Below are 26,716 nucleotides of genomic sequence, written 5' to 3'. Positions count from 1 at the left end.
CTGACTTGCTGTTTAGGCCTATTCTGCCTTAATGCAGATTTGCATGCTTTCTCTTAATGTGGCCTAATCCTGTGTCACGACATTGTGCGAATGCAAGCTAGGAATGTGTTTGAGCACATCATCGAGTGCCACACATGTACAGACAAGCAACACACACATCACTCACACACACTTGTACACACACTCTTGCTCTTTGGGTGTCTTATTCACACCCAAAGCACAAGAGCTCCCGTCGTCTCTCAGTGTAACTTTTCTGTTACATTGTTTGTCAGGCAAACTAGTTTCACTTCCAGACTACACACACATACACACGTACACACACATGCACACAGTAGGAGACATGGCAGTGCTTGTTAGTGTCTACTAGAACCTGCAGCGTGCGCTGTCTGAGAAATGGAGTGGAGTGTGTTGTCAGGATTGTCTGGATGATCCGGCGGGTTGTTAGTGTATGTGTCTGTGTGTGTGTGTGTCTGTGTGTGTGTGTGTCTGTGTGTGTGTGTGTCTGTGTGTCTGTGTGTGTGTGTCTGTGTGTGTGTGTCTGTGTGTGTGTGTCTGTGTGTGTGTGTCTGTGTGTGTTTGTCTATGTGTGTGTATGAAAGAGCAGTCTCACACTCCCCTTATTCATGCTATAGAACTTGTATGTCTTACCTAACATGTCTGCACAACACAGTTATTTATCCACAAATTTATTTACACAGCTATTATTTAGGGGTTGATAAACCACTAGGTGATAAAGCCACTACCTATTTGCCTTTCTTCCTTCCTTCCTTCCTTCCTTCATCCATTCATCCACCCATCTTCAATAATTGAAGGTCAGGGTCATGGAGCCTATCCTAAGAACACTTGACATCAGTTGGGAATACACATAGCATGGGACGCCAGTCCACTACCATACACACTCATTCAGACCTAGAGTTTTTTCGATTTTAGCATTCTGGCATGTTTTAAGGAGGTAGGAGGAAGCTGGAGAACCCAGAGCAAACCCACAGAGACACAGGGAGAGCATGCACAACTGCGCACACCTGACCTGACCTGAACTCAGGATTGAACTGATGACCCTGGAGCTGTGAGGCAGGAACACTGCGTGCAAACCCTCTACTTACAATATTTCATTTGATACGCATGGTTGAAGCTAGTGCTCCAGTCAGTTCATGTTTTTATGGATGACTTGACCCTGGTAGCCTGTGGCGATACGCATTGATCAAAGGACGTGAACCATGTTTACTAAAAGTATTATTTAGCCTCCATGCATGATAGACAGTCTGAAAGATGGTGGGATGTGGAAACACTGATGCGTGGTACAGCATGTAGTTATTGTGCTGTTAAATGCAATGTCAAATACAATGCCGTAAATACAGCACCAAACAAAAATGAAGACATTCACTTGACTGAATTGTCTTTAATGTGTGATGCAAGGACAGAACGCCACTGTACTTAACTAGCTTGGAATACATTTTAGTTACATTTTGCTAGTTATGACTTTGTAGCATATTTCATTGGGTTTCCAGGACTGAGGAGAACATTGGAGCTTTTAACTTCCTCATGCCCTTGCTACTACTACTTGTTCATTTGCAGCACTAATACTTCCCCATTCATTCATTCATTCATTCATTTATTCATTCATTCATTCATTTATTCAAAATAGAAAAAAATATTTGATTGAGTTGCATTGTAATTTTCACTTGATGAACAATGCATCATTTTCTTTGAAAAAAAAAAAAGTGAACAATAGCAAATCTTTCTGATATAAAAAAATGAAACACTAATATTGAGTCTGTCAAATTATATTAAAAGTAGACTTAATAGTGTACATTTTTTACAATTAATTAGAAAATGGATGCATAATAATAATGAATGGAGTAGATTTATTTGTGCACCTTTTTGTACGAGTTTTTACAGAAAGCAACACAAAACACTTGTTTTGATAGACTTGAATTGTAAGTAGACCTTGGCATCGTTAACACACTTTTAAAGTTTGCATACATAAATATTTGAAACTTTTGAGAAGTATTTGAAGAGTAACATTTGTTCTGGCAGACCTAATTGAAAGAAACAAGTGGTCATGCAGAGGGAAGAATAAAAATAATGTAGGGCATAGAAACCAAAATGTGAGATCATCAGGGTGCATAAAGAATTGACTTATCACATTGTGGAAACCTGAATCACAATCTGAAGTTCCTTGAGATTCCAGTCCCCTAATATCTATATGGTTATGCCTTAGATAAGACACAATTCATAACTTCAGATGCCGTTGTCTGAGCTATAAAAACGCACACACAGACTCACACACATACAGTCAGATGATACTCTGATCCACTGTGATAACATGTTCCAAAAACCATTGTAATTTTATTGCATTATTTATGTAACCATTGTTTTTAGTTTATATTTTATTACTGTGTTTCAGTTTCCCTGGCAACCGTCTAACTGTGGTTCATCCTCTCTCTGCACACTGTAACACGGCCAGTATTTCATAGATTTAGATGTTATTTGTTTCTTTACTCATTTATTTATTCTTTACCCCCCACCCCCACCCCCCACCCCCCAACAGACGTCACATGGTGTAACGGGGCAAATCGTTGCAAACATCTTCCATCGTTCCAGTGCTGTGTGTGTAACTGACATCTTGAATCGATTCATATTAGATTATTTTATGCTGTAACTAACAGTACAGAAATCAATTAAGCTGTTATATGATTTCTTAAATGATCAGGTTGGGGGCAGTAGAAAATGACAGGAGAGTAATATTGCAGTCCAGTCAGCAGAACGTGTGGCGCTCTGCACACACAGCCTTTCAGAGTGTGTAGGAAAGAGTTTCTGTGCTCTGCATAAGAAAGTGGGTTGAGTCACAAAACGGTAATTATTTGCCTCAACACAGATCCCTGCTAGGATTTCTGCAGCAGGTTTTGCATGTCCTGCCCTGGTTAATTATATGTTTGTTCGTGTTTGCTCCATTTTCAGAGCTGGCTCCATATTACCATAGCACACAGACAGAGTGTTCCAGCGAGGTGTTATTCTTTAGAGAAGAAGAATAAATCTGGGTGTTCTGGGTGTAAATGGTGCTCCGGTTGAATTGGCAGGGACGGCGAGCAAGGCTACCAATTACGTTAATGACCGATTTCACTTCAGGTGAACCAGCACAGTTGTTTATGGACATGCGATAACAGAGATCTTGTTACCAAGGCCATGTGCTCTTTGAACAAGCATGTGCACAGGGATTTAAAAGCAAAACCGCTGTTAAATTAATAACGTCCACATGACGGAGTGTAGTTTCTGATTACGAAGCACATCTGATCATAAGTACTTGTATCTGATCATTAAAAAAATTCTGAGAAGTAGTAGTATGAGATCACCAGCTTTTCATCAACTCACCCTTTTTTGATGGCTAACATGGCTTTAATAAATAGTATTATACGGCTAAGCCTGTACTTGCAGATTTTATCACAGTGAGTGTTCCCAGGTTTTTGAACAGTGTCGTCCAGCTGGACTCTTTCCATCCTCTTGCTTTCTCCTTCCTTCCGTTTGAATCGTCCACTTCCTCCAAATCCGAGTGTGCCAGGGGCACTAACTGCGATGCATGTGGGTGTCACCTGGCTTTGGCTCAGCTTCCATCTCATTGGCCTTCAAACCTGCCTGCATGCGTGGAGCTCTCTCTCTCTCTCTCTCTCTCTCTCTCTGTGTATTTGCAGTACAATCAGAGCTTGAATGCTTTTGAAAATGCTAAGCCTCAAAGACTCGCGTCCACTGTTTACATCTTTTCCTCTGTTCCCACTATCACATGCAAAACAGACCCAGTCGTGCGTCTAATGACCCCCCACTGTGTGTCTTACAGCTAGATGGCTGTTCTGTCCTTTCATATCCATTGTACTGTATTCAGCAATGAGCAAAATTGAGCCTGCTGTATCAGTGGGGTAGCACAAAGTGACTCTGTTTGGCTTTAATGTTGTCTGTGCATTGTGTTACGCAGCCACAATGGCACTGAACACTGGAGATAGTATTCGCTCTTTGATTTCTGCTTTTATCTGTCCTTATGTGGATTAAAGTTAAGCACTTCCAATCCAGAACAGAGGTCGTACAGCGGCCAATGCCTTTTAGGCTTATCTTTTATTACTAGCACAATATACTGATTTCAGCTTTCCTTATTGGGAACTGCTATTTTATTTCTTTTCCATTTGATAGGATTACACAATCTGGAAGTACCTGTGATTTGATTGCAGATGTTTGAATGCAGTAGTACACTATAAGTTTGTGGACACCTGACCATCACACCCGTATGCACTTTTTGAACATCCTAATCCAGATTTAGTCCCCCTTTGCTGTTATAATAACCTCCACTCTTCTGGGAAGGATTTCCACTAGATTTTGGAGCGTAGCTGTGGGGAATTTGTGCTCATTCAGTCACAAGAGCATTAGTGAGGTCAGGCAGTGATGTCAGGTCAGGAGGCCTGGGGTGCAGTCAGTGTTCCAGTTCATCACAAAGGTGTTCAGTGGGGTTGAGGTCAGGGCTCTGTGCAGGCCACTCGAGTTCCACCATATCAACCTTGGCAAGCCATGTCTTCATGGAGCTCACTTTGTGCACAGGGGCATCGGCATGCTGGAACAGGTTTGCACCCCTTGGTTACAGCGAAATCTTGCTGCAGCATACAAAGGCGTTCTGTACAGTTATGTGCTTTGAATGTTGTGGCAACTGTTTGGGGAAGAACCACATATGGGTGTGATGGTCAGCTGTCCACATACTTTTTGTCAGAGTATTTCCTTTTAAAACAGGAAGTCAGGGCGGGAGGGTGTTGACAACAGCCAGTAGTGTTTAAGATACGGCACACCTTGGCCCTGAAAAACCTTGGCTGTGGCTCACCGAAACGGCTAAATAAGTTTTACGAGTGCTTTAATGAGTGCAGACACACGTGTATAAACTCCAGCCATGTTTTCAACTCAGTGGATAGTTTGGAATTGGATTTAACGTGTGGGAAGCTGCACAATGCAGGTCGGACAGATGCATTCTAGAGAGCATGTTGGACAAGTACACACTGAGTCATCAACATCATCTACAAAACAAAGTTGTGTCATTTTTAAAATATATTCTGGCTTATTTCTGTCCACAATGCCAAGAGACTCGTACAAAAAGCTCTAAAAAAACGATTTTGATTTCAAGTGTATAAATGAAATATACACAATTTACTCCAAATGTTGCATAAAAAATATGTTGCACAGATAAAACAGAAGCAGACAAAATCTTTTTTTTTTTTTTCATAACCCCTTACATACTTGAGAAGTTTTCAGATTTCAAACATATGAAGCTGGAAGTGTATAATATTGATTTCCAATTTGATCTGTATAATTTATGTATCTAATAATGTGCAAATACTTTTACTGTGTCAGATGATGTCTTCTGAGGTAGCTGCTGTATAAAACTAAAGCAATCTACAATTTATAATAATACAAACTAAAACCAGATTAGGGCAGCAACAAACTATTATTCTACTTTATATAAGATATCAATAATTCTTTTGGAAAATCAGTTAATCTAATGGTTATTCCTTGTTCCAATTACAATAACTAATTGAAATCAAAATTAAACAATGACATCAGAAAGATGTTGTGTATGTAAGCAGCTCATTAACTATTAAAATCCACATCGATGAATTTTCATGCCCAATTATTGTTGACTAATTGCTGCAGCTCTGCACAACATATTAAACTAAGGAAGAATGTAAATAGTAAGTTAAGAGAAGTTAGCAGTAAATTGCATTCAGATGGCATTTATGGGTAGACTGGGATTTAAAGGAGGATTACTGCTTATTTGTGCACTGGCTTTTCTTTCCTTTGAACTGCTGCTAAATGAAAACTGGCAGCTGCTATCACAGTCTATTGCCTAATCTCCTTTTTATATTATTAATATTGCATGCACTTTGACAGAATTCCCAGGAGGAATGAAGCGTGGTTCTAAGGAAGCGAGGTTAATCCCGGGAATTTATGAAAACCCGAGTGTGTTGGTCACGTTTGAATGCATTTCTTAAAATTGTTTGCAGCAAAACTAGTTCGAATAACTAAACATGTCATACAATTCAGCAGAAAGCCCTATAAGATTTTAGATTTTTATTTATTTATTTATTTTATTTTATTTTATCAAAATTCTCACACTAATTTGACACATCCTCATACCAAGATTGTTTCACTCTTTAAACACTCTTCACTCATCAATCATCCTTATTGTGAAATGTCATTTGAGATCTGTGGCTTTGTTTTTCATACCGAATAAATCAAATAGCCTAGGGGTGTTCTTTTCAACACACGACAATTCACTTTCAAAAATGTGGAATCCTCTCTGTCTCTCTCTCACACGCACTCACTCTTGCACTCTCTCTTTTTTAGCCTTAAGGCTTAAGAAATTGGGCTAAAGAAATTGGTGTTTCTCATGATAAATGTATGCGCACATCATCAAATTCTCTCTCTCCGCTTGAGTTTGTAAAAGCATTCGTATCCATCCGAGTGATGGAAATGAGCCAGGTTCTGCCCAGTTAAGTTTGCATCCTATTTGCCTGCACTACAGACAAAAGGATAAGAGATCGCACTGAAAAGTTTTCATCATGCTGTAGTGAAATATTTGGTCAATCTGGAATCGTAGTAAAACCTAGTGGAAAAACCAAAGTGCTATGTTCACAAAACCATCCTGCAGAATTACTTTCAGTGCCAAAAAGAAAATCCTAGCAGGCGGAGAAAAAACAAAACAAAACAAAAAAAAACAAAACAGAATTTTACCACAGGAGCTCTAGCGTCTATGCCGGTGGACGAGACTCCAACAGCATAAATGATCAACAGCACATTGTACCCTGCACCTTCACCTTATACGTTCACCTAGATAAAATTCTGTGCAAAGTGAAAGTAACCACAACCAGGAGCAAATGCACATATTTCACCGCCAGTATTCTTTCTTCCTTCAGTGAAGCTTACGTCCTTACATTCTTAGGCTTTGCCGTCTAGTGAATTGTATTCGTGTTTGGTCTAGTGAAGATGTAGATAACAACTGAAATGTACCAGGTCAATGCCACTCCTGCAAGACATCTGATAAGCAGATTATTGTCTTGGTAACGGTTAATATGGCTGCAAAATGATGCTCATGTTTAAGCGTTTTTAGGGCACATTATTTCAGATATTACAGAATCCACTTTTATAAGCAATGAGCTAACTGCATTGTTTCATGCTCGTTGTATTTAAGATTCATTTTTGTTATGGCGCTGTGGTTTAGAGGATCATTAATGGTTTTAGTGAGCAGATGGGTGCTCTTAAAGCAACGGTTCTTTTTCCTGGATGTAGAAAGTCATCATTTATATGTTAGTCATATATGGTTATGCGTGGGAGTTTCTTTGTTTTTCTTTTTCGACTTTTCTTCCCCTCCCTCCATCAGAGCAACGCACTTAAGTATGCCGGGGCTGGAACTGCAGCTGTGCTAAGTGTTTGTGGGCAGTGGAAGATAAGTGCCTGCTTTTTTTTTTTTTCCTCTCTTCCTCATCTCTTTCTCATCTCAGCCAGGACATTGATCAGCATGTCTGCGTGGCTCTATCCAAACCACAAAGGAGAATCTTCTCTCAGCCTTTATGGGTGAAAGCACTGTATGTGATTTTAGAGTGGTACCATCCATTTCACTACACTTCACTCCTCTTTCTCTCTCTCTCTCTTTCTCTCGCCTGCTCTTACTGAAATACTGAGATCGAGTGGGTGGCAGGGTAAAAGTGCTGCTCTCTGGCTTAGCAGTGCCAGACTGATTCTATCTCACTCTCAGCGGCCCCCAGGGGCTCGGCGCAGTTTGTACCACCTCAGCACTTTCAGCGACACCACAGAGATGCTGCGCACAGCTATATTCACCCAGAACAGACCACAGGCAACCTTACATCACACCCAGAATCACTACATATGCTTTATTTAATTCCTGTCTCACTAATTAGTCCATATGTTCCTGTAACAGCTGATTCTCATGCTGATAAATGGTCACGTCCAGATCAGTTAGAACGATAGATCGAGTTTGACGTGCTGAGAATACTAATGCTTATGAGGCGGCATGATTGGCAGCTGCACATCCAAAAATCTTAAAGGCTACATCTCTGTTTATGAGCCTCTGCTAAACATCATTACCGACAACGCTGTGCTGAAATTCTGACCTTATTGAAAATGACACAACAGTTTTACTTCATACGGTTGAAAAGTCTTGTCTTCTATTCACGTTTTTCTTTCAGCCCATGCTTGTTGTGGCTGCTGACCAATATTGGGCCTCAAGTTGTGTGTACATGGAAATGTAGAGCAAACAGAAGTAAAAATTCTCACTTTTACAAAAGCTTTGGTATTACAAATTTTCTTCTTACTCATGTGTGTTTGTTGATAAATGCCTCCCTTGTAAAATACTAAGCATGTTTACGGCACAGCTGGTTTACATTTAGCGACACCCTCAAAACTCCATAAAAGGCAAAGCTCACAGAGAGCTGAAAATCTTCCAGTAATGCAGCTCAGCCATTGCAGCGTGTCGGCTACTACAGACCCACGCTAACTCTGACTCCTTTCATAAGGCGCCATTTCTTTTGTCCTAATATTAATTTTTGGATTTTCGGATTGCTTTCTTTCAAGTCATTAATATGGAACAATTGATTGTCACAGAAGTTTTATTAAATTTATGTGCTCAATTGAAGTAAACAAATTCACAACAACTAAACATTTTTCTAAGCTTGATAACATAATCTGATAAAACGTTTACACTAACTCATGCCTGTTATATGATTTAAAGCCTATCACTGTAGATTAATATAAAGTCTCCTTATATGTAAAATTACGCAAACACGTTTGTTGTATATTCATGTATAAATTTATTTGTATCCAGTCTGATAAATGAAGCCCATTGAAAGTAATGCCAGTATGCTCATATAAACTCTAGCATCAGTAATGTTTACTTTGAATATGCATGTGTGGTGAAAACACACACACACACACACACACACACAGAGTAAATGTTGGCATAAGGCAGGGCCCTAATGCAGGCTCTCCCTAAAAACCAACAGATGATATTTTGATAAATGTGTCAAGAGGGAGGAAGCTGCACTCAAAGTGAAGATTCTCTCAAAACATCCTGGGAGTTGTTGATCTATTTACACTATATGGCCCGAAGTTTGTGGACACCTCACCATCACAACACTCACATTCTTCCCCAAACTGATACCACAAATTTGGAAGCACATTTGTCTATAACGTCTTTGCATGCTGTAGCGTTACAGCTTCCCTTCACTGGAACTAAAGGGCCCAGGCCTCTTCACCCAACATCAGTGCCTGACCTCGCTAATGTTCTCGTGGCTGAAAGGACAAATCCCCACAGCCACGCTCCAAGAAGCATTCCCCGAAGAGTGGAGGTTATTATTAGGGCTGTCACAAATACTCTGTTATAATCAACTACTCGATTATTTAAAAAAAAAAAAAAATCCTCAATTAAAATTTCACCTCATCTAATATTCAGCAAATGACACACCAGAAAGTGGTGATAATGCACAGCAAAGTTTTTGTATTTTTCTTTTTTTTTTTTTTAGAAAGCAAACCTGAAGCCAGTCAAACTCAATTCAGTAATTAAAAAATAATGCACTCAAACACTAAACGCTGCTTTTTCAGCAGATTCTGGCAAGCCTCTTTTATAATATTGTTAAGCAAGACTTCGCGCACTGAATTCAGTTCATGCTCCTCTGACATGAGCCGTGTTGAGAAAACAGCGCTAACAGGTCTGTGACTCTTTAACCAGGCGCACGCTCAGCCACCAGGGCCGTTTATGAAACACACACACACACGGCAGTTAATGGATCTTTCGGATGAGGAAGGGGTCTCGAGGGAAACATAACCTCTTCAGAAACATTAAAGGAAGGTTGTGCAGTAATTGAGTTCCAAGAAGCACTGTAAAGGGAGTGTCCCAGAATGTGATCCTGACGTGTCCTTTATTCTTTCCAATTTCATGCAAGTACGTGAGGTTTGGGTTAAAGAATATTTTGATATAGATCCAGACACTACTATCATAATACTGCTGTCAGAAGTTAGCCCTTCTGGCATGTGGTCAGGAAATGTAATACTTTTTTATTGAAGAGAGCAAATTTCTAGAAGTCCAAACGCATTTGTGTAAATTAGATGAGTTAATGAGTTCATGTGTTTAAATGCACTCTGAAAATGTGTTCCAGCAACATGATCACCACTGAAATCCAGCATGCTTTCTGTGCCTGATGGAAAATGATTTATTCCACATCTTGACTGGAACTGCTGACCTGAGCCATGACTGATATTGTTTGACATAACCAGAGCGTCATATCCGATTCCTTATCGGCTGGAGAAATTAGTTGTGGTCCCAGGGGAGCATGGAATAATGCATGAGCCTCTGATTGTCCTGCTGAGCTAGAAACAAGACGAGCTTGCATTATGCATGATAATTGGCTGATATGGGACGGAGGCGGGGCTGCGCTTTCCCTTTAAATGTCTCTCGTTATGCAGATTTTTCATCTGCGCTCCTGCTGCTCCAGCTCTGCTCGAGCTGCCTCATTGACTTTTCCGTATATGCCGCTGGAAAAGCTTCTTCAAATGTCAAAACACTTTGTGTCCCATCACTAAAGACAAATTGTCGAGCGTATTATTGCCTGCTGTGTTCTCACAAAACATGTTACCCGACTTTATTTCCCTTTGGTTAAGTAGCTAGGATGAATGCTCTGACGCTGCACAGTATTTAGTGTTTATAGGGGATGTCTCGAAGGCTGTTTGGTCACTGCAGCTGGGAACGGTCAGTGAACGTTCTCCAAACGTTTTTTACAGGCAAGCAGGCGCTTTGATGTGGCTACCTCAGCAGGAAATGAAGTGGACAGATGAAGTGGGAAGAACTAAAATGAGACAGTTGTCTGCATGTAACACAGTCGCAGAGACTCAGAGGAGTTCGAATCGATATGACAAACACTTCACACTGCACATTTACATTTGTTCATTTGACTAACGCTTTTATCCAAAGCAAGAGACAGCATTGAGTCCAAGCATCTAGCTGTGAGGACTAAAAAAAGGCCTCTGTGTGGATCTGTTTAGAGGAAATCAGCCTTGAGATCAAGGTTGCTAGCTTTAATACAAATACTTTTTTGTTTATTCTGCTCTATTAAGTTTTTAAGGGTTTTTTTTTTAAAAAAAACCCTTTAGTTAAGGGTTAATGAGGTATGTCCTGCATGATAATTTAATTTTTATAATTTAATTTTCTGATTTCATTCCCTGTACTCTTTTTAGCCGTAATGTAGCTAGCAGGTTTGTTGCCCAGTGTTCTGGCAGAAACAGTAACCATTTCAGCAAAGCTCCATGGGAAAAAAAACACCTGTGGCTAGGGAGAAACAGCACCTGAGTTTGGATTTAGGGCTGGTTAATATTTGCTCATCTATAGAAACTGTTTTCATTTACATGAGAGCAAAACCAGAGCAGTAGGGCGTTAATGGAGAGCTGCGTGTTTTATACTGCACACTCCACAGTACACATCACTAAAACACAAGCGTGCTTATTAGTCCCTCTCAAGTGCAGAGGCGTCTGAAACCCGCAGTGCATGTGCTCATGCGGTGTAATCCACCATGTTAAAATGTTAATGCCATTCAAAAGATAAACATCCTGTCCCAAATCTTAATTATCCAATACACTTTTCTTTTTTTTTTTTTTTTTTTTCTTTTTTTTTTTAAAAAAGCAGCACTTCCTGGTTAAATATAAATATAAATATAAAGCTGCTTAAATATAAACATGCACAGTAGTACACAGAAGAAGATGTCTTCCCAACGCTGCTATCATAAATAGCAAAAAAGCTGCAAAAGAGTTCATGAGTAGCTTTAAAGGGTTTCATTTTCAAGTCCTTGCCAAGATTTTATCAACTTCACATTTCAGTGTGTGAAACCGTTGTTTATCGGGGTTACCTGAGTTTCCACCTGAATTGTTCAGTATAAATATTCATGTGAAAAGAGTGCAAGAAAGGCTTATGGTTGCTGAGAGGTGATAATGAGCCAGACGGCTTTTCAGACCACATAAGACCTGCTTGACATTTATAAAGTAGAGTGTGATATTGTAAAGCAGCTTCACTAGCATCTTGAACCATGTACTGTAGTTTTGAAATTCATATTTTTAAAAAAAAAAAAAAAAAAAACCTTTTGTTTGCTGGTAGAAGCCTGGCTCTGCTTTTTTTAGCTTGTCTGTGTAAAATCCTTAAATCTCAAATCAAAGTTGTATTCCTTGTTTGCTTTACATGGCAGTTTACATGGCAGAAATTCAGAATAACAATGTCCTGTGCTTATAAAGAGTGTTATTGCACTGAAATAATTTTCCCTTCATTCTGAAGTTACCTTATAGGAAAGAGTGCTCATATTTTCCACATCCTCTTGTGTGTTTTTTTTTTTTTTTTGGAAGTGTTAAGAAGTGGTTTCAGCGTGAGAACTGGGCAAAAAAGGTCACTTATTCATGACTCTGTCCAAGCCAGCACTGGTTTGGAACATGTGTGTGGAACACTTGTTAAATGTTGGCTTCGCAAAAACCCTCTGTTTGTATAGTCTGTTCCAGAATTATTGGCATCCTTGGGAAATATGGGTTTAAAAAAATGAAAAAACAACAACAAAAAAAGCTTTATTGTGGGGGAAAAAAAGTCTTTCTGATTAATTATCTTAATCCCATACTAGAGATATAAGAGACCTCTAACCTTGAATTGAAGTAAATTCTTATCAAAATATATCATTAATGAAAAAACTCAGTTCTTATGAACATATAGCATGCTCCCATTTATATTTTACTTTTTTGGCTTCCTGTTTCAATATAAAATATAAGGGGATGCAGAGGCCAGATTCATTCATCAATATGGAAATGATTAGGGAATGTACAAATGAAAGTGTGTTAACCGCTATCAATGAAAATGCCCATATTCACTGTTAGGGCAATAATTAAAACATTTAAACCAAGCGGAGGTGTAGTGAAGCTGTCTGGAAGAGAACACAGGTGGATTTTGCCACCACATACAATGAGGATGATGAGTAAAGGGTCTCGGTTGGAGAGTTGCAGGAGATGGCAGCATGTCTTGGGTCACCGAGGCGCTAAATCTACAATTAGACACTACCTCCAGACCAACAAACTTTTTTGGAAGGCGTGCCAGGCGTTCTTTCATCTAACCACAAACATAAACATCTGGAGTTTGCTAGATGTTACTGGAACTTTGACTGGCAAAAATAGAGCTTCTGTTAAAAAGAAAAAAGAGAGTAAAAAGAGAGATGGCTAGTCAGAAGAGAGCCTAACCCAACTGTTATGTATGGTGGAGGACCTGTGGTGATGTGAAGCTTTTTTTTTTTCATTTCCAAAGGAAATGCCATGGAAACCTTGTTTGGATGCATGACCGTGAGATTAAATGAAAATCTGGCTGAATCTACCAAGAAGCTTTAACAGGGTTGAGAATGGATCAGCAGGACAATGATCCAAAACAAAAATGAGCACAGAATCAAGCTTATGACATGGAGATCCCAGTCCCCTGACCTAAACCTGATTGAAAAACCTGTGGGGTGAGCTGAAGAGGAGCGTCTACAAGAGAGGCCATGAGGGGAGCCTGGAGGGATTCTGTACAGAGGAGTCTCAGATTCCTTGCTCTGTATTCTCCAATCTCATCAAGCATTATAGGAGAAGACTCCTTTCGAGCAGGTTCTTTTTATTTTCCAAGTGGATAAATGTAGAGAATGAAAACAATCTTCACTAATTGTTGATTAAAACAGCTTAACAAGTTGGTCTTTTGGAGCCACTTTTCTCTTTCAAGACAGCACAGTGGAGCTGTTTCTTACAAAATCAGTGTTTAGGGAGATTAATTTCTAACTTAACTGCATTTTTTTAAAATTACGTTGCCTATTACTGTTTAAATCGCAATATGGGATTTGGAAAAGAGTCACACAAATGCTTCGCTGTAATCCAGCTATGAGAAAAGCTTCAAATCACACTTTCAAATAAATGTTTTTCATTGGTCACTGTGATGTCTCTGTAATTTTCCTAAAATGAGGTGGCAGCAAAACCAGCAACATCCCCATTTCAGTGGAAGTGCAGCCATTTTATTTTAACAAACAACAGTAAACCATGTGCTTTCTCATATCACACATTGCAGTTTACTACCCGCCCCCTTGCTTGATGGACAGCTGAGGTTCGCTTACTGTTCTCAAAGACTATGAACGCTCTGGGCTTTTATAAATTTATATAAATTTATTTTTGTTCTGACAAAATATAAACCAGGCTTAAGGGAGCTGGTTCGTGTTGTAACTCCTTTGTGAGGGACAGAGGCACTGAGATCAGCTTTACAATGTTTGAATCTCAGGTGTTCGGTGTGCTGTGTAGTGATCAGTTCTCATTATTCTTACTTGGACAGTTTATCCTTTCAAATTCGAGTTGTTTCAGAAGGGTAGATGTGCAACAGGTCACTCAGCAGAGTGTTTTGTGTGCATAGTGCTCTAGACAAGTTCTGCAGGTTCTACATGTTGAACCATGCTAAGCCTTTCTTTGTATCCTGCATTATTCTGATCAGCAGATAATAAACCACAAGGCATAATGTTTGGTCTTGTGGGTGATCACAGAGGAGTGGTGTGCACGATACACACTAAGATAGAGGAGTTACAGTGCTTAGTACTGAAAATGTTCTCTCTCCTAACATGAAGTATCACATGGCCTTATTGAACACCAGTGCACTCACAATTTCAAGTTAGTAACCCAAAAATGTTTGCTGATCGTTATGAATAATAGCTGTGTCCAACATGTTTTTTTAAAGTTATTAAAGCTGCATGGTGGAAACTGGATACATATCATTATGCAGGACTGAGATAGACCCCATATTGCATTCAGCAAACAACCATCCACAGATAGCAATCACTAGCCACGTTAGCTAATTAAGTCCAAATTTAGATGTTGCATCAAATATTCAGCAGCATGTGATTTGCAATAATGTGTTAATATATTTTCCCTGTTTGGTTTTTCATTGCAATTTAATTGGCTGCAACTCCAATAACCGTGGAGTCATTAGATAAACTGAAAAAGTCATGTGTGAGAGGAAGACTGGAGCAGAGAGACAATTACTGTTTAGTTTGGCTAATCTTCTCAGTTTAAAGCTTAATTAGTCTTTACTTAGGTAAAGAATCGTTACCTCTTCAGTAAAAAAACCTTTCCGGCATTCTGGGTGTGCAGTGGGTTCGCTCAGAGTGGAGTCTCGCTGTGCGGTGCCTGTGAATACCTTTTGTCACTCTAATATTTTATAACAACTCATAAAATACCTTTCATACCTTTTTTTTTTTTTTAATGTGTGACAGTTCATGTAGAATTCTTGATAACATTGCACGATATTGTGTTTAGTGCTTCGTAATTAAATGTAGTGTATAATCAATATCTTCAGGTGTCAGCTCTTGTTTTACCTGCTATAAATATAATTGACTGAATATTAAGCTATATTTATTGATTGATTAATTGATTGTTCCCCCATTTTCTCCCTAATTTAGTTTTGATCATTTCCCACCCACCAGCCAGTACTGCTCTATCTGAGCCATGTGAAGGCAGCCAACTCTATCTTTTCAAACTGCCACTCATGCTGCATCCCAGTGCGGTGTAACACACTCATAAGAAAGCGTTATCCACCCTCTTCCACATACATGGGCTCACAGACACGTGTGATTGGCTAGTGTCACTGTAAGCGACAGGCGAGAGAGAACATGCTGTCCCTCCCACCCAGAAGCATGGGCAAATTTTGCTCTCTTGGATAGCAATAGCATCGTCAGGAATCAAACTTGCGATCATCCGGATGCTAAAGTGAATACTTTTATGTTGCACCACATTAAATTTTGTGTATGAATTGTTTTCATTTCCCCTCTTTCTTTGTGAAGTTTTTTTTTGCTTATCAATGCTAGACAAAAATCTCCAAACATGTAGTAGCACTTGGTGCTTTGTTAGCAAAACTGCAGCAAAATGATATATTGTGATATATATATATATATATATATATTATGAAGATCTTTTAAGTATTGTGATATATTGTTGTCATATTGTCCTCCCTTAATTAGGTGATGAGATAAATGATCAACATGAAGCACTGGGGGATTTATGAGATGAGAGAGCCACTGGTTTGGAGGTTTCCAGTGCATCAGTATAAACAGAAGTATCAGACAGCAAATAAAATCGGAGAGAAACTGCCTTCCTTTGTTTCACGATAGCTTAGAGCCGATGTGTTTTCAGCTTTTCATTCCGGCCGAACAGGAACCGCCTAATAGTCGTTTAAAAACTAATTGATTAAAGAAGTGGAATGAGGTGTGTTTCTGCAGCTTGATTGCAATGAAATGGATCCTTTTGTGGATAAGATTGAACCTTAAGCTCTCAGTGAAGCCCGCATTGATTAATGTCTTTCTTTTTTTTTAATTTCTCCAGCTGTCCCGTTCCCTCCCAGCCACAGGCTGACCGTGAAAGAGGTGTTTGACAGCGAGGGAAAGCCCAAAGTCGATGTCCTCAAGGCTCATCTGACCAAAGAGGGCCGCGTGGACGAGAGCGTTGCCCTGCGCCTCATCGGCGAGGGAGCGGCCATCCTGCGCTCCGAGAAGAACCTGCTGGACATCGAGGCCCCCGTCACAGGTCAGTGTTTCCCTCTCAGCTCACACGTCTACTGATACGTTGGAAAGTATCTAAGCAGAAATCACCCACTCTGATTTCTCACACTTCTCTAACAGCGTGAGGCTCGGCTGTGTTAACTCGGCTGGGTTAGCGGGAGAAGTGTTGACAGAAAGGGCTGCATGTGATGCTCCAGTTTTTACCATTTTCTCCATTTCAGATTGGTTTGACAGCTCTGACACTGCCCTGAATTTGCCCCTTGCTTTAGCGGATATGACAGGCATTGCTTAGAAATGACACAAGATTCCTGTTAAGGGAAAAGAGCAAGTGTGGACTGGTCTCTCACATTCAGTGCATGACTGCATTTTCATCTCAGCCACGTTTTTTAACGATAAGCGAGAAATCTGAGGGTTTTTTTTAATACTACATTTCACCAAAGCCTTTATAAGGCAAGTTACCAGACATTTCCCTGCCTTTCTCCATTTCTTCCTCTGTGCCTTCTTTACCATTAGCCGACTTCATTAGACTTTGGTTTGAGGCTCTCTAATGACTCAGTTCACACAGAGCAGGAGGACGAGCCCTGTGCAGCGCTGCTTGTTATTATATTTGGGTGTGTACTCTATTGGCCGCCTGTAACATAAACACCTTGTCTGTTTCTCATTACACTCAGCCTCGGGCTTTGAGGTTTAATCTGCAGCATGACTCTTTTTTTATTCTCTTTATTCTCCCTTTGCACTTTTAACAGGTATTTTTAAATCCCGAGTGTTGTTTGGTTTACTGTCTTAAATTAGTTTTCTTTGTAATCTTTTTATTTTTCCTCTCTAAATGTCCTCTGCTGAATTCCAGCCCACAATGTCGTTGTTCCTCCCACTCACATCCAAGAGCCAATGAAACTCCGCTTCAGGTTGTTTACAGAAATAAGAACAGCATTACTTGGAATTTTTTTTATACGCAAGTGGCCCAGACGAACGTGTTTAAGACATCAAGCTTGTCCCTTTATGTGTGTGTTTGTATTTGTACTAAGTACAAGCAGTTTTCTTGTGCCTTGAACACCTTTTGTCTTTTTATGATGTGTAAGATGTGCTTGACCTCAAAGCTTTGTAAATCAGGGTTATGATGTTCTTATTAAAAAAAAAATAAAAAAAACATGTTCCAGGCTGAGGAAGAAAGAATCCTTATATAGTGACACAAAATAAGCTGTGTGTGTCTGCATGTGTGTGTGGGGGTGGGTGCGTGTTTATTATTTGTTTTGGTGGGGACCAAGTGTCCCTATAAGGATAGGTATATCTGATAGTGAGGACGTTTGTCTTGGCTCCATGAGGAAAATTGCTTTTGTTTTTACTAAAACTGCAGCTTTTATTAAAAAAAAAAAAAAAAAAAAAGCCAAAAGGTTTCCTTTTGGTTACCGAGGTTACGGTTAGTGTTGATATTGGCATAGCCTTAAATAGCTACATTAATAATTAGGTAATGGAAGGTTCTCAAGTATAGTAAGACAAAAGTGTGTGTGTGTGTGTGCGTGCGTGTTTACACAGTCCCCTTACAAAATAACAAGAACAATTAACTTTTCCTCTGACAGGATGTGAGGTGTGGGCTCACATGTGTATGCCTGGGTGTGGGTGTATTTGTGTCCTCGCGTGTGTGTGTGTGTGTGTGTGTGTGTGTGTGTGTGTGTGTGCGCGCAAGGATCGCTGTCCTCTTTTTCAGGCTGTGTCCATCCCAAAGTGATCATTACTATGCCCTATGCCCTCTGGAGACTCCACCCTTCACTCAGAGGAGTCTCCAAAAAATGAACTGTCATTTGCACCAGACATGAGCACAGTTTTGTAAAGCCGAAGCCAGTGTTTTATTCCTTACATTACTGACACTTATGTAAACAAGAACAAGAATATCAAGTTAATATACCGAGCAAATAAAGCAAGCAACAAGCATTTCCCGACGCTGCCACCAGTTTGATTTAGGAGCTTCTGTTCTGATTTTGTAAATATGCTGAAGCAAATAAGTACAAATGCACACGCTATGGGCTTTTACCTGCAGTAGCAATTAAAAACATGACATCTACATCTTATTTGCAGATGTTTTATTTATTTTACCTACAATTTAATATTGCCAAACGTGTTTCTTACTTGTACTTGAACTACGTTTACGGCAGCCAGTTTTTCATTCAGTATCAACGCAATGCAAAGTGTCCATCGATTGTTCCTTTCAAAATTGGGAGTTTTGAAGAGCCATTTAAAGTAAATGTTTCTTTTTTTTTCTTTTCTTCTCGTTTTCACTTCAGTTTGAAACAAAGCTAAAAATGGTGCCCTGTGTAGGGTTCGTCACTTCACAATGGACTGCAGCATCACTCAGCACAGATGTGTGTTTGCTTATGTGCTTGTGTTCATCAGGGATCGTCGTTACGCATATGTTGCATCAAACCTGCAGATCCATAACCACACAGAAAGACTGAGAGCACGGGGCTGTATGGGGACTGTGTGGGCGTTTGTGTTGTTGTTGTAGCCGGTTTAACAGCCAGCCTCTGTGCGAATCAGTCCAGTCATCATGTATACACTGATATTAAAATCCAGCCACCACACCCAAACCTAAGGTATTGTGTGTTTGTGGTTTTTCAGATTTCTTTATAGGTTTATGGTTGCATCTACGGTTGCAGCTCAGGGTACATGGGGATATGAAAAATTGAATGTCAACCATTTTTGATACAGAAAGCAACTATATTTTTCTTCTTTTTTTTGGATTGGTGTCAGTTCTTAAAAGTGACTTACATTTCCACTAAATGGGAGCCATCAGACTGTGTGAGGGCATGTTTACAGTGTATGCTGCATCGTGTTTGTGTGTTAAGCTCTGGTCTGCTGGTGTTTTTGGAACCACCATGCAGCCCTGAGGGGCGAGTGAGAGAGAGAGAGAGAGAGAGAGAGAGAAAGAAAGAGAGAAAGAGAGCAGGGGTGAGAACAACCCTCATCTACACACATGCCTTCATCAGGACATGCAGAGGTACACAGTGTGGCTGGAACAGAGCCATTAATCACTCCCACCCATCTAATCCCCATCCTGTTGGTGCACATACACAAACACACACACACACACACTCTCCTCATAATGTTAGTCTCTCTCTCTCTCTCTCTCTCTCTCTCTCTCTCTGTAACACACACACTCGTATAAACGTACCTTTCTTCTCACATAACGCTTGCCAAAGGGTTCAGTGTGCCAGTGAGTGGGAAGTGGGTTGATATCATAGAAGTGTTTGGTACACACAAGCATGCACGCACACACACACACACACACACACACACACACACACACACACACACACCATTAGCAGCCAATAATTACACTATGGATTATGTATGTGTATATATACATGCACTACAGGCCAAAACTAACAAGTGAGTCCTAAAGTTTCATTAACATTTTATAAAGTTATAATTACAAAATTATTCTTTTATAGCTTTTGTAGTGATCTACTCTTACTGTAATATAGTGTGTGTGTGTGTGTGTGTGTGTGTGTGTGTGTGTGTGTGTGTGTGTGTATGTATATACACACACGCATACAAACAACAATCCTTTACATCATTTACTCCTAATTAAGGTGTTTTAGGTAGCCAAGCTCTCAGGAGCATGTGATTGTGAGAATCAGATAAAATGATTAACACAGTTATAGGTGGAGATTGATTTGCAGTGACCCTTCCCTCTAAGAGGACAAGTGGACCCAAACCATGCCAGCAAAATATCCAATATCAGTCTATATACTGTTATAGACTTCAAAAGAAGAAACAAAAAATAATAATAAAACTTTAGACTGAATAAACCACATGTCCATTACTGTTTAAAATATTAAAATCATTTTTGTAATATGGATGCACACAGTATACAGAATCCTATCTAACTACAGTTACGACAACTAGTTTTGCACTCTCCTTGCTCCTGAATGTCGAGCAAATATTAAATGCTGAGCGAAATGATGGAAACGTTGCCAGTGACGTTGCCCCCTGCATGCCCATAACTTGGGATTGGATTTGGGTTATGTGTATAAATCGAGACTGTATACAGACTCCCCAGTTTAGGCTGCACATAAACATTTCATTCCGAATCTGCAATTAGAGCGAATTCATTCAGATTGGAGAAAAGTCTTCAAGTAAACATACTGATTACAGCAACACTTTGTGGCCACTTTATTAAAGACACCTGCCCTGTACCTACACCCACCAGCCTTTTTATAATGCACACCTACTCACTTTGTAGATATACAGCTACTCACTGTAGTCCAGCTGTCGCTCTGCACAATTCATCACCCACTCTCTACCCTGTAAATCAGTGTTAATAGATCAGCATAGGACCAACCAGATACTGTGTGCTTGGTCTAAAAGAGAGCTAGCTCACTTTTTCCTAATCACATGTACAAGTGTGCGCAGGACTGGTTTTTCGTTTTGTTTTTTTTTTTTTCCTTTTTTTTTTTTAATTCTCGCCAGGTCTTCCCTCCCACTCCTGCAGAAAGTTTGACCAATCTCACCCGCTCCTTCAGTTATTATTGTTTGCAACTAACAGCGATATTTTCGGATGAACTTAGTTGGTTCTAATTTTTAAAAATATAAACAAATTTATCATTTAAACCACTGTGATTTTTAACAGGATAAAGCAGTTACTAATGAAGAATTAATGAAAGCAGTAAAGCTTCACATCTGTCTGCCTGCAAGAAACTAAAAAACACCCGCTTCAGTGACATTTTTGTTGAGTCCCGACGCCCACATCTATTCTCATGGGACTGGTGTGTGATGCTTTCATACCAGCGTTCACCATGCCCACTCACACCAGGTCAGCGGTGGTCCTCTGTCAGTCCTTTCTACATTATTATGTACCCACAAGGACCATGTTTGTTGACAGATGTTTCTGTTGTTCTTTTGGTTCCCTCCTGAGCCACTCACGGCATAGAGTGCCGCTTCAGTGCTGCACATTCACAAAAATACAGAAGGACTGTCTGTAGGGTTACCTGATAAAATGATTAAAACGATCATTACAAATTACAAAGAAGATTTCTCCTCCTAATGCATGCACTAGCACATATGTAGTAGCACATATGCACTAAAACACACACTAGACAGTCAGCTTTTGCTCATATGCAGGGCTGTGTAGCAGTCCTGTGGTTAGAACAGAAGGCCTAGCATCCACTAAGTGACTCAGCAGTAATCAGTGCCAAGCTTCTCCTCCATCTTGTGCTAATTGGCTGAATAGACAGTTCAACTCGGAGGCTGTGGCTGTTCTTCCAAGCACGACTCAATTGCCTTAATTGTTTTATCTGGAAAGTCCAGGTTCCTGTAATGTCATTAAATAGAAAGGCAGCCTCATCAGACAGTCCTTCTATAGCGGGGACACTAAACTGCACTGTTAAATGATGTCTACGATAATTAATGATGTGTCTCCAGTGGAAATGACTTGACTGGGAGTTTGTGTTAATGGTGGCTATGAGGAAGACCCAGAGGCACTTCCTGTCTGTTCCTGTCTTTTAGAACTACAAGCACAGTTACACTTATACGCTCAGGGCTGTGGAGGACTGATGAGGCACTGGGGTGTGTGTGTGTGTGTGTATTCTTGGATGCATCACAAGATTTTTCATTGATGTCATAATCATAAATAAGCTAATGGATTTTAACATTTACTACATGTTATGGTTGTTAAATTCCATTAAAGGTTGCATTCCAATTTTGAATGAATATTAGCAGAAGTATAATATTAGCTTTATTTTAGTTTATAACTCTACAGATCTGCAGTATAAGTTATGCCAAATCCCAAATGGCTTCCTGTCCACTATATGTACTCACTACGTAATGGTTTTATAAGCTTACAGTGCACTCTTTGTCTGTGTCCAGAAAAAGTCCATCTGAGGTTCGGCTACAGAAAAAGCACAACTTCGATAAGTTAGAAAGTAGCTGCTTACTGTACAAGTAATGTCACTCTTGTGATACACACTTTTGCAATATTAAGTAATATCTCACAAGCAAGAGTGCGGTTATACTAAATATCAGCATGGCTGTGATTTGGCTGTAGGTACGAGCTCGCACTTTATAGCACGTCGGCTAGCTGGCTCCCACTGATTTGTACATTCTCGTTAAAAGTGCTTCTGGTAAAATTAACGTCCCTTCTTCCTTTTCATCTTCAAATGACAGGCTTTCATATTTTAAACCAAAAGTTATATTCCTGAGAAGTATTTTCTGCCATGTCTGCTGCTGATGTCACTAACTCTACTGTAGTAACTGTTTCAAACTAGGAAGTGGAATTTGTTTCGAACACAAACGAGCGGAGTGAAACATCCCAGTGAGGTTATAGGAGATATAGGCACTCTTGGAGCACCGCTTGACCAATCAAATTAGTCGACCGGAACTAACTGTTGTATAATACAGAAATAATATGCAGATATTTGAGTGAAATTTGTTCTGACCAACATATTGGAAATACATCAAGCCTAGTGTTTTCCTGATAGATAAAAAATATCATGCTTTAAAAACAGCAGGTGGTTAATTACCAAAAAAAAACATATGCTATAAAAATCTAAAATCAGGATGCATAAAAATTGCTTTATAATCACATCAAGTTACCCTGTGCTCACATCAAAATGGGCTGTCTCTCAAGATTCCCTCCCCTAGGGTCTAGGCATGTAAGTGTGTGTGTGTGCGCGCGCTCCTGCGTTGGCACTGTGTAGGCCAGTGAGTGGAGTTGTGTAATGTGCATCGCCTACACAGTGGCCTGCTGATGGAGGTGCAGTCGCAGAGATCACTCCACCACTCACTCAACACTGTGTGCTCCTACTCACTCAGCTAATCGAGAACCTGATCGTGACTGCCTCTCTCTCTCAGCGGTTGGGTGTGTGTGTGTGTGTGTGTGTGCGCCTGTGTGTGTGCGAGCGAGAGATAATGTTGTCCTTGAAAGTGGCTTTTCTGTTTGATTACATCCTATTTTTGTCAAGCGCATTTCCGCTCTATTAGAAGTAATGATTCTTCCACTCATTTCTTTGTTTCTGTGATGGTGAGGATTTGGAGTTGAAGTTGAAATGCTGTATTTGTATTAGGGATGGGCAACATCACTATTTAAAATTGTCAAGGCATTATTGAACTAATATTTAAATATTCAAACTGCCACTTGCACATGCCCAGAAAATGACATGTGCTGCTGGCTTTAATCGCTTGTAGTGTGTGCATGCATGCTTAGCATGTTACTTTATATCCACTTGCACTAGCATCTAAACATTCCACATTTAATTATAATTTCTCATCCTCGTGAAGCAGTGAGCTACATGTGGCAGGCTTAACTACTTACGTGTTTGGCTTTTGGACTAAGCAGCTCTGAGCACTCTGTCTTTTTGCTTATAACGACAACATAATAAATACTGATACTGTAAGAGATTTTATGGAAGAGAAGAACAATTATGGGATTTGATCTTTTTGTTTCCTTTTGTTAGATGTACAACAATGTGCAAAGAGACTTTTATACAGAGATTCTGTAATAAAATCATTTTCACCACCAGCTTGTGCGTATTGATTAGAGGTTAAATGGTTGGTTATTACAGTAAATGCATGATATTTTTAGACTAGGTTATCATACTGTGAAAACGTCTACTCAGATCTGACCCACACTCGTAATCAGTAATCAGAAATAATCAGTTTCTTCCATTCCTACAACTCCTTAACATTTCCTCAAAGAATAAACTCTTGTCCTAAATGCATTCTGTAATGTCCAAAACTGATCCTACAGACTTCATACCATCGAAAAATTAGAGGAAGACATCTCCGTTACTCTCATGGGTGACTTTGTTCCTGACAAATAACGCCAGTCCATGAGACATCTCCATGAGAATAAACTAGAAGGCAAAAAAATGTTTTAAAATGGGCTTCACAGACTCTGCACACAAAATACTCCAGCCAACTACGTACATGCCATATGGTACTGCACACCCATTAAACATTTCTGGCAACAAGTTACTCGTCAATTATCCCTCCTGCTGAAGCGTCCCATCCCATCACTCTGTCTGCTTGGAGACACATTAGAAATGAATATCACTAAGAAAAGCAGCAGAGTAAATCTGACAGCACTAACCGTCACCAAGAAAACTATCCTGGGGAATTAGAAATAAAGAACGCCATCAATCTCACTCAGTAGAAACAGTTAATAATCAAATGTATATCATTGGGGAAAAAAATATCTGCCTCGATCAAAGACAGCAGTGCTCAATTTGTTTCTCTCTGGACACCATTCATCATTTACTTACGTCAGCGACCCACCAATAGCAACCAGTCACAGCAAGACTGGATCCCTGTAGCTATACACGCACGCGCACACACACACACACATGCACACGCGCACACGCACACAAACACATGCACACACACACGCATACTTGTTTTACTATCCTTGTGATGACCTTCCATTGACAGAATTATTAATTCAGCTAATTAAGGCTATGCTGAAACTTCAATCTAACACTAACCTCAGCTCAGTAACTAAAATGAAATGAAAAAGTAGAGGTTTTACAAAAAAAAAAAAACTGGGGACCAGTCAAATGGTCCCACACAAGGTCAAAATGATCAGATCTTCCTATCCTTGTGGGGACATTTGGTCCCAGCAGCATGCCAAATGATGATGTTTGTTATTGCTATTACTATTAATATTGTTTGTGTTTCTTTTTGTCTAATTTTTTGTGTCTCGTATCTGGGACCTCATTAATTTGTGTAGTGTGTAATATCAAAAAAAAAAAAAAAAAGTGCTCTTCTGAAGAGAGGGGGTGGTGGCAGGCCCGAATAAAAACAAAACAAAAAACAAAAAAGATGTTTTTGCTGCTTCCAGGAAAAAAAAAGTTGAACAGCTTTCCGCTAATTCACGGCAAGCGCATCTTGCTGTCAGCGCCCATAACACTCGGCAGTCACACACTTCCTCTCTGATGGCCCACTTTCCCACACTGTGCTAGGTACTCAGCTCTTGTAATTACTATTCAAAAATTGTGACTCTGAATCCACGGTGCCGTTCAGTCCAGACATTAACTCTGTACTTCCGTGTTACTTCAGTGTATTTATACCAGTTCCTTCACCACCTATAGGGCCTTTCGCACCGCGGGAACCTTTTCATAGTACCTGAGCTAATTGTGGAGCGACCCACTTTGTGGCGTTTTCACACCTCCGGAACTGGGTGCGATTTTAGTACCAGACTGCCTTTTTTGCGAACTAAATTAGCTCCTACTCCGGAGCAGGGTCTAACCAGCACAACTGGTACTATCCGTGACGTAAGTAGACGCTGATTGGCCAAACGTGTAAAAAAACGCCCTCACCCGCCATGATTTAAAACGCCGTGTAAACATACTGTAGTGTCAACTTATTTCTCAAGTATGGAGAACAGCGATAGATGGACGCGAGACACAACAAAAACACAGCTCCGATCACAGCGTCCTCCATCCTCCGGTTGTTTGCATTGTTGTTCTTTGTTTCCGTTGTTGAACGCCGGACACAAATGACGTCACTGTCGACCGGCTTACGTCACTTCCTAGTGCCCACCGTTGGTGCGAATGCAACCCTTTAAACGGTACTGGGAAATAGTTCACGTAAAATCGCCCAGTACTTAATACTGTAAATTTAGTTCTGGAACTAAAGTGGTGCGAAAGGCCCTCATGTTTGCAAGGTTTTACCTTTCCAGTGTGCATTTCTCAACTTTTTTTCTGTGTTCATTATCACTGGTTTTTGTTTCTGCCCTTCATGGTTTTGATTTCCCTGCATTGTTCCATTTGTGTGGTGTTCAATCCTTGTCTATTTTTGACCACTAGTTTGTTTGCTGATTTGGATACAGCTTCTCTGTACATCCTTCTGCCTCCACACCCTGACAATAGCACTCATAAATGCCAAATTTACTGTTCGATCTTTTTAAGCTCTTGCAAAATGAATATTCAAAAATCTGGACTTAAGTCTAATAGGTATTGGATCCCCCCTACACCGCCCCCAAGAAATGGTCCACTGATCGAAGAACAGGAATCTGAGGCTACAGTCGGCACAGTCTGGGCACAGTCAGTTCAAGATAGAAAAAAAAAAAAAAAAAAAAACAAGACAGTGTCTTTTCAATCTTCATGTGCCTA

The 26,716-nt window shown here is 40.0% G+C and overlaps 1 protein-coding gene across 4 annotated transcripts in view; it reads left to right on the top strand.

The window, feature by feature from the left end:
• Positions 1 to 26,716, top strand: part of LOC113540494 (protein phosphatase 3 catalytic subunit alpha) — an 88,314-nt gene that overhangs the window by 28,591 nt on the left and 33,007 nt on the right. For all 4 annotated transcript variants that reach the window (XM_026937021.3, XM_026937022.3, XM_026937023.3 and 1 more), the window contains exon 2: positions 16,438 to 16,638. In XM_026937021.3, the coding sequence (XP_026792822.1) occupies positions 16,438 to 16,638 (201 nt within the window). The remainder of the gene's footprint in view (positions 1 to 16,437; positions 16,639 to 26,716) is intronic.

Source organism: Pangasianodon hypophthalmus, chromosome 4, assembly GCF_027358585.1.
Source record: "Pangasianodon hypophthalmus isolate fPanHyp1 chromosome 4, fPanHyp1.pri, whole genome shotgun sequence".
NCBI lineage: Eukaryota > Metazoa > Chordata > Actinopteri > Siluriformes > Pangasiidae > Pangasianodon > Pangasianodon hypophthalmus.
This window is presented reverse-complemented; position numbering and strand designations above follow the sequence as displayed.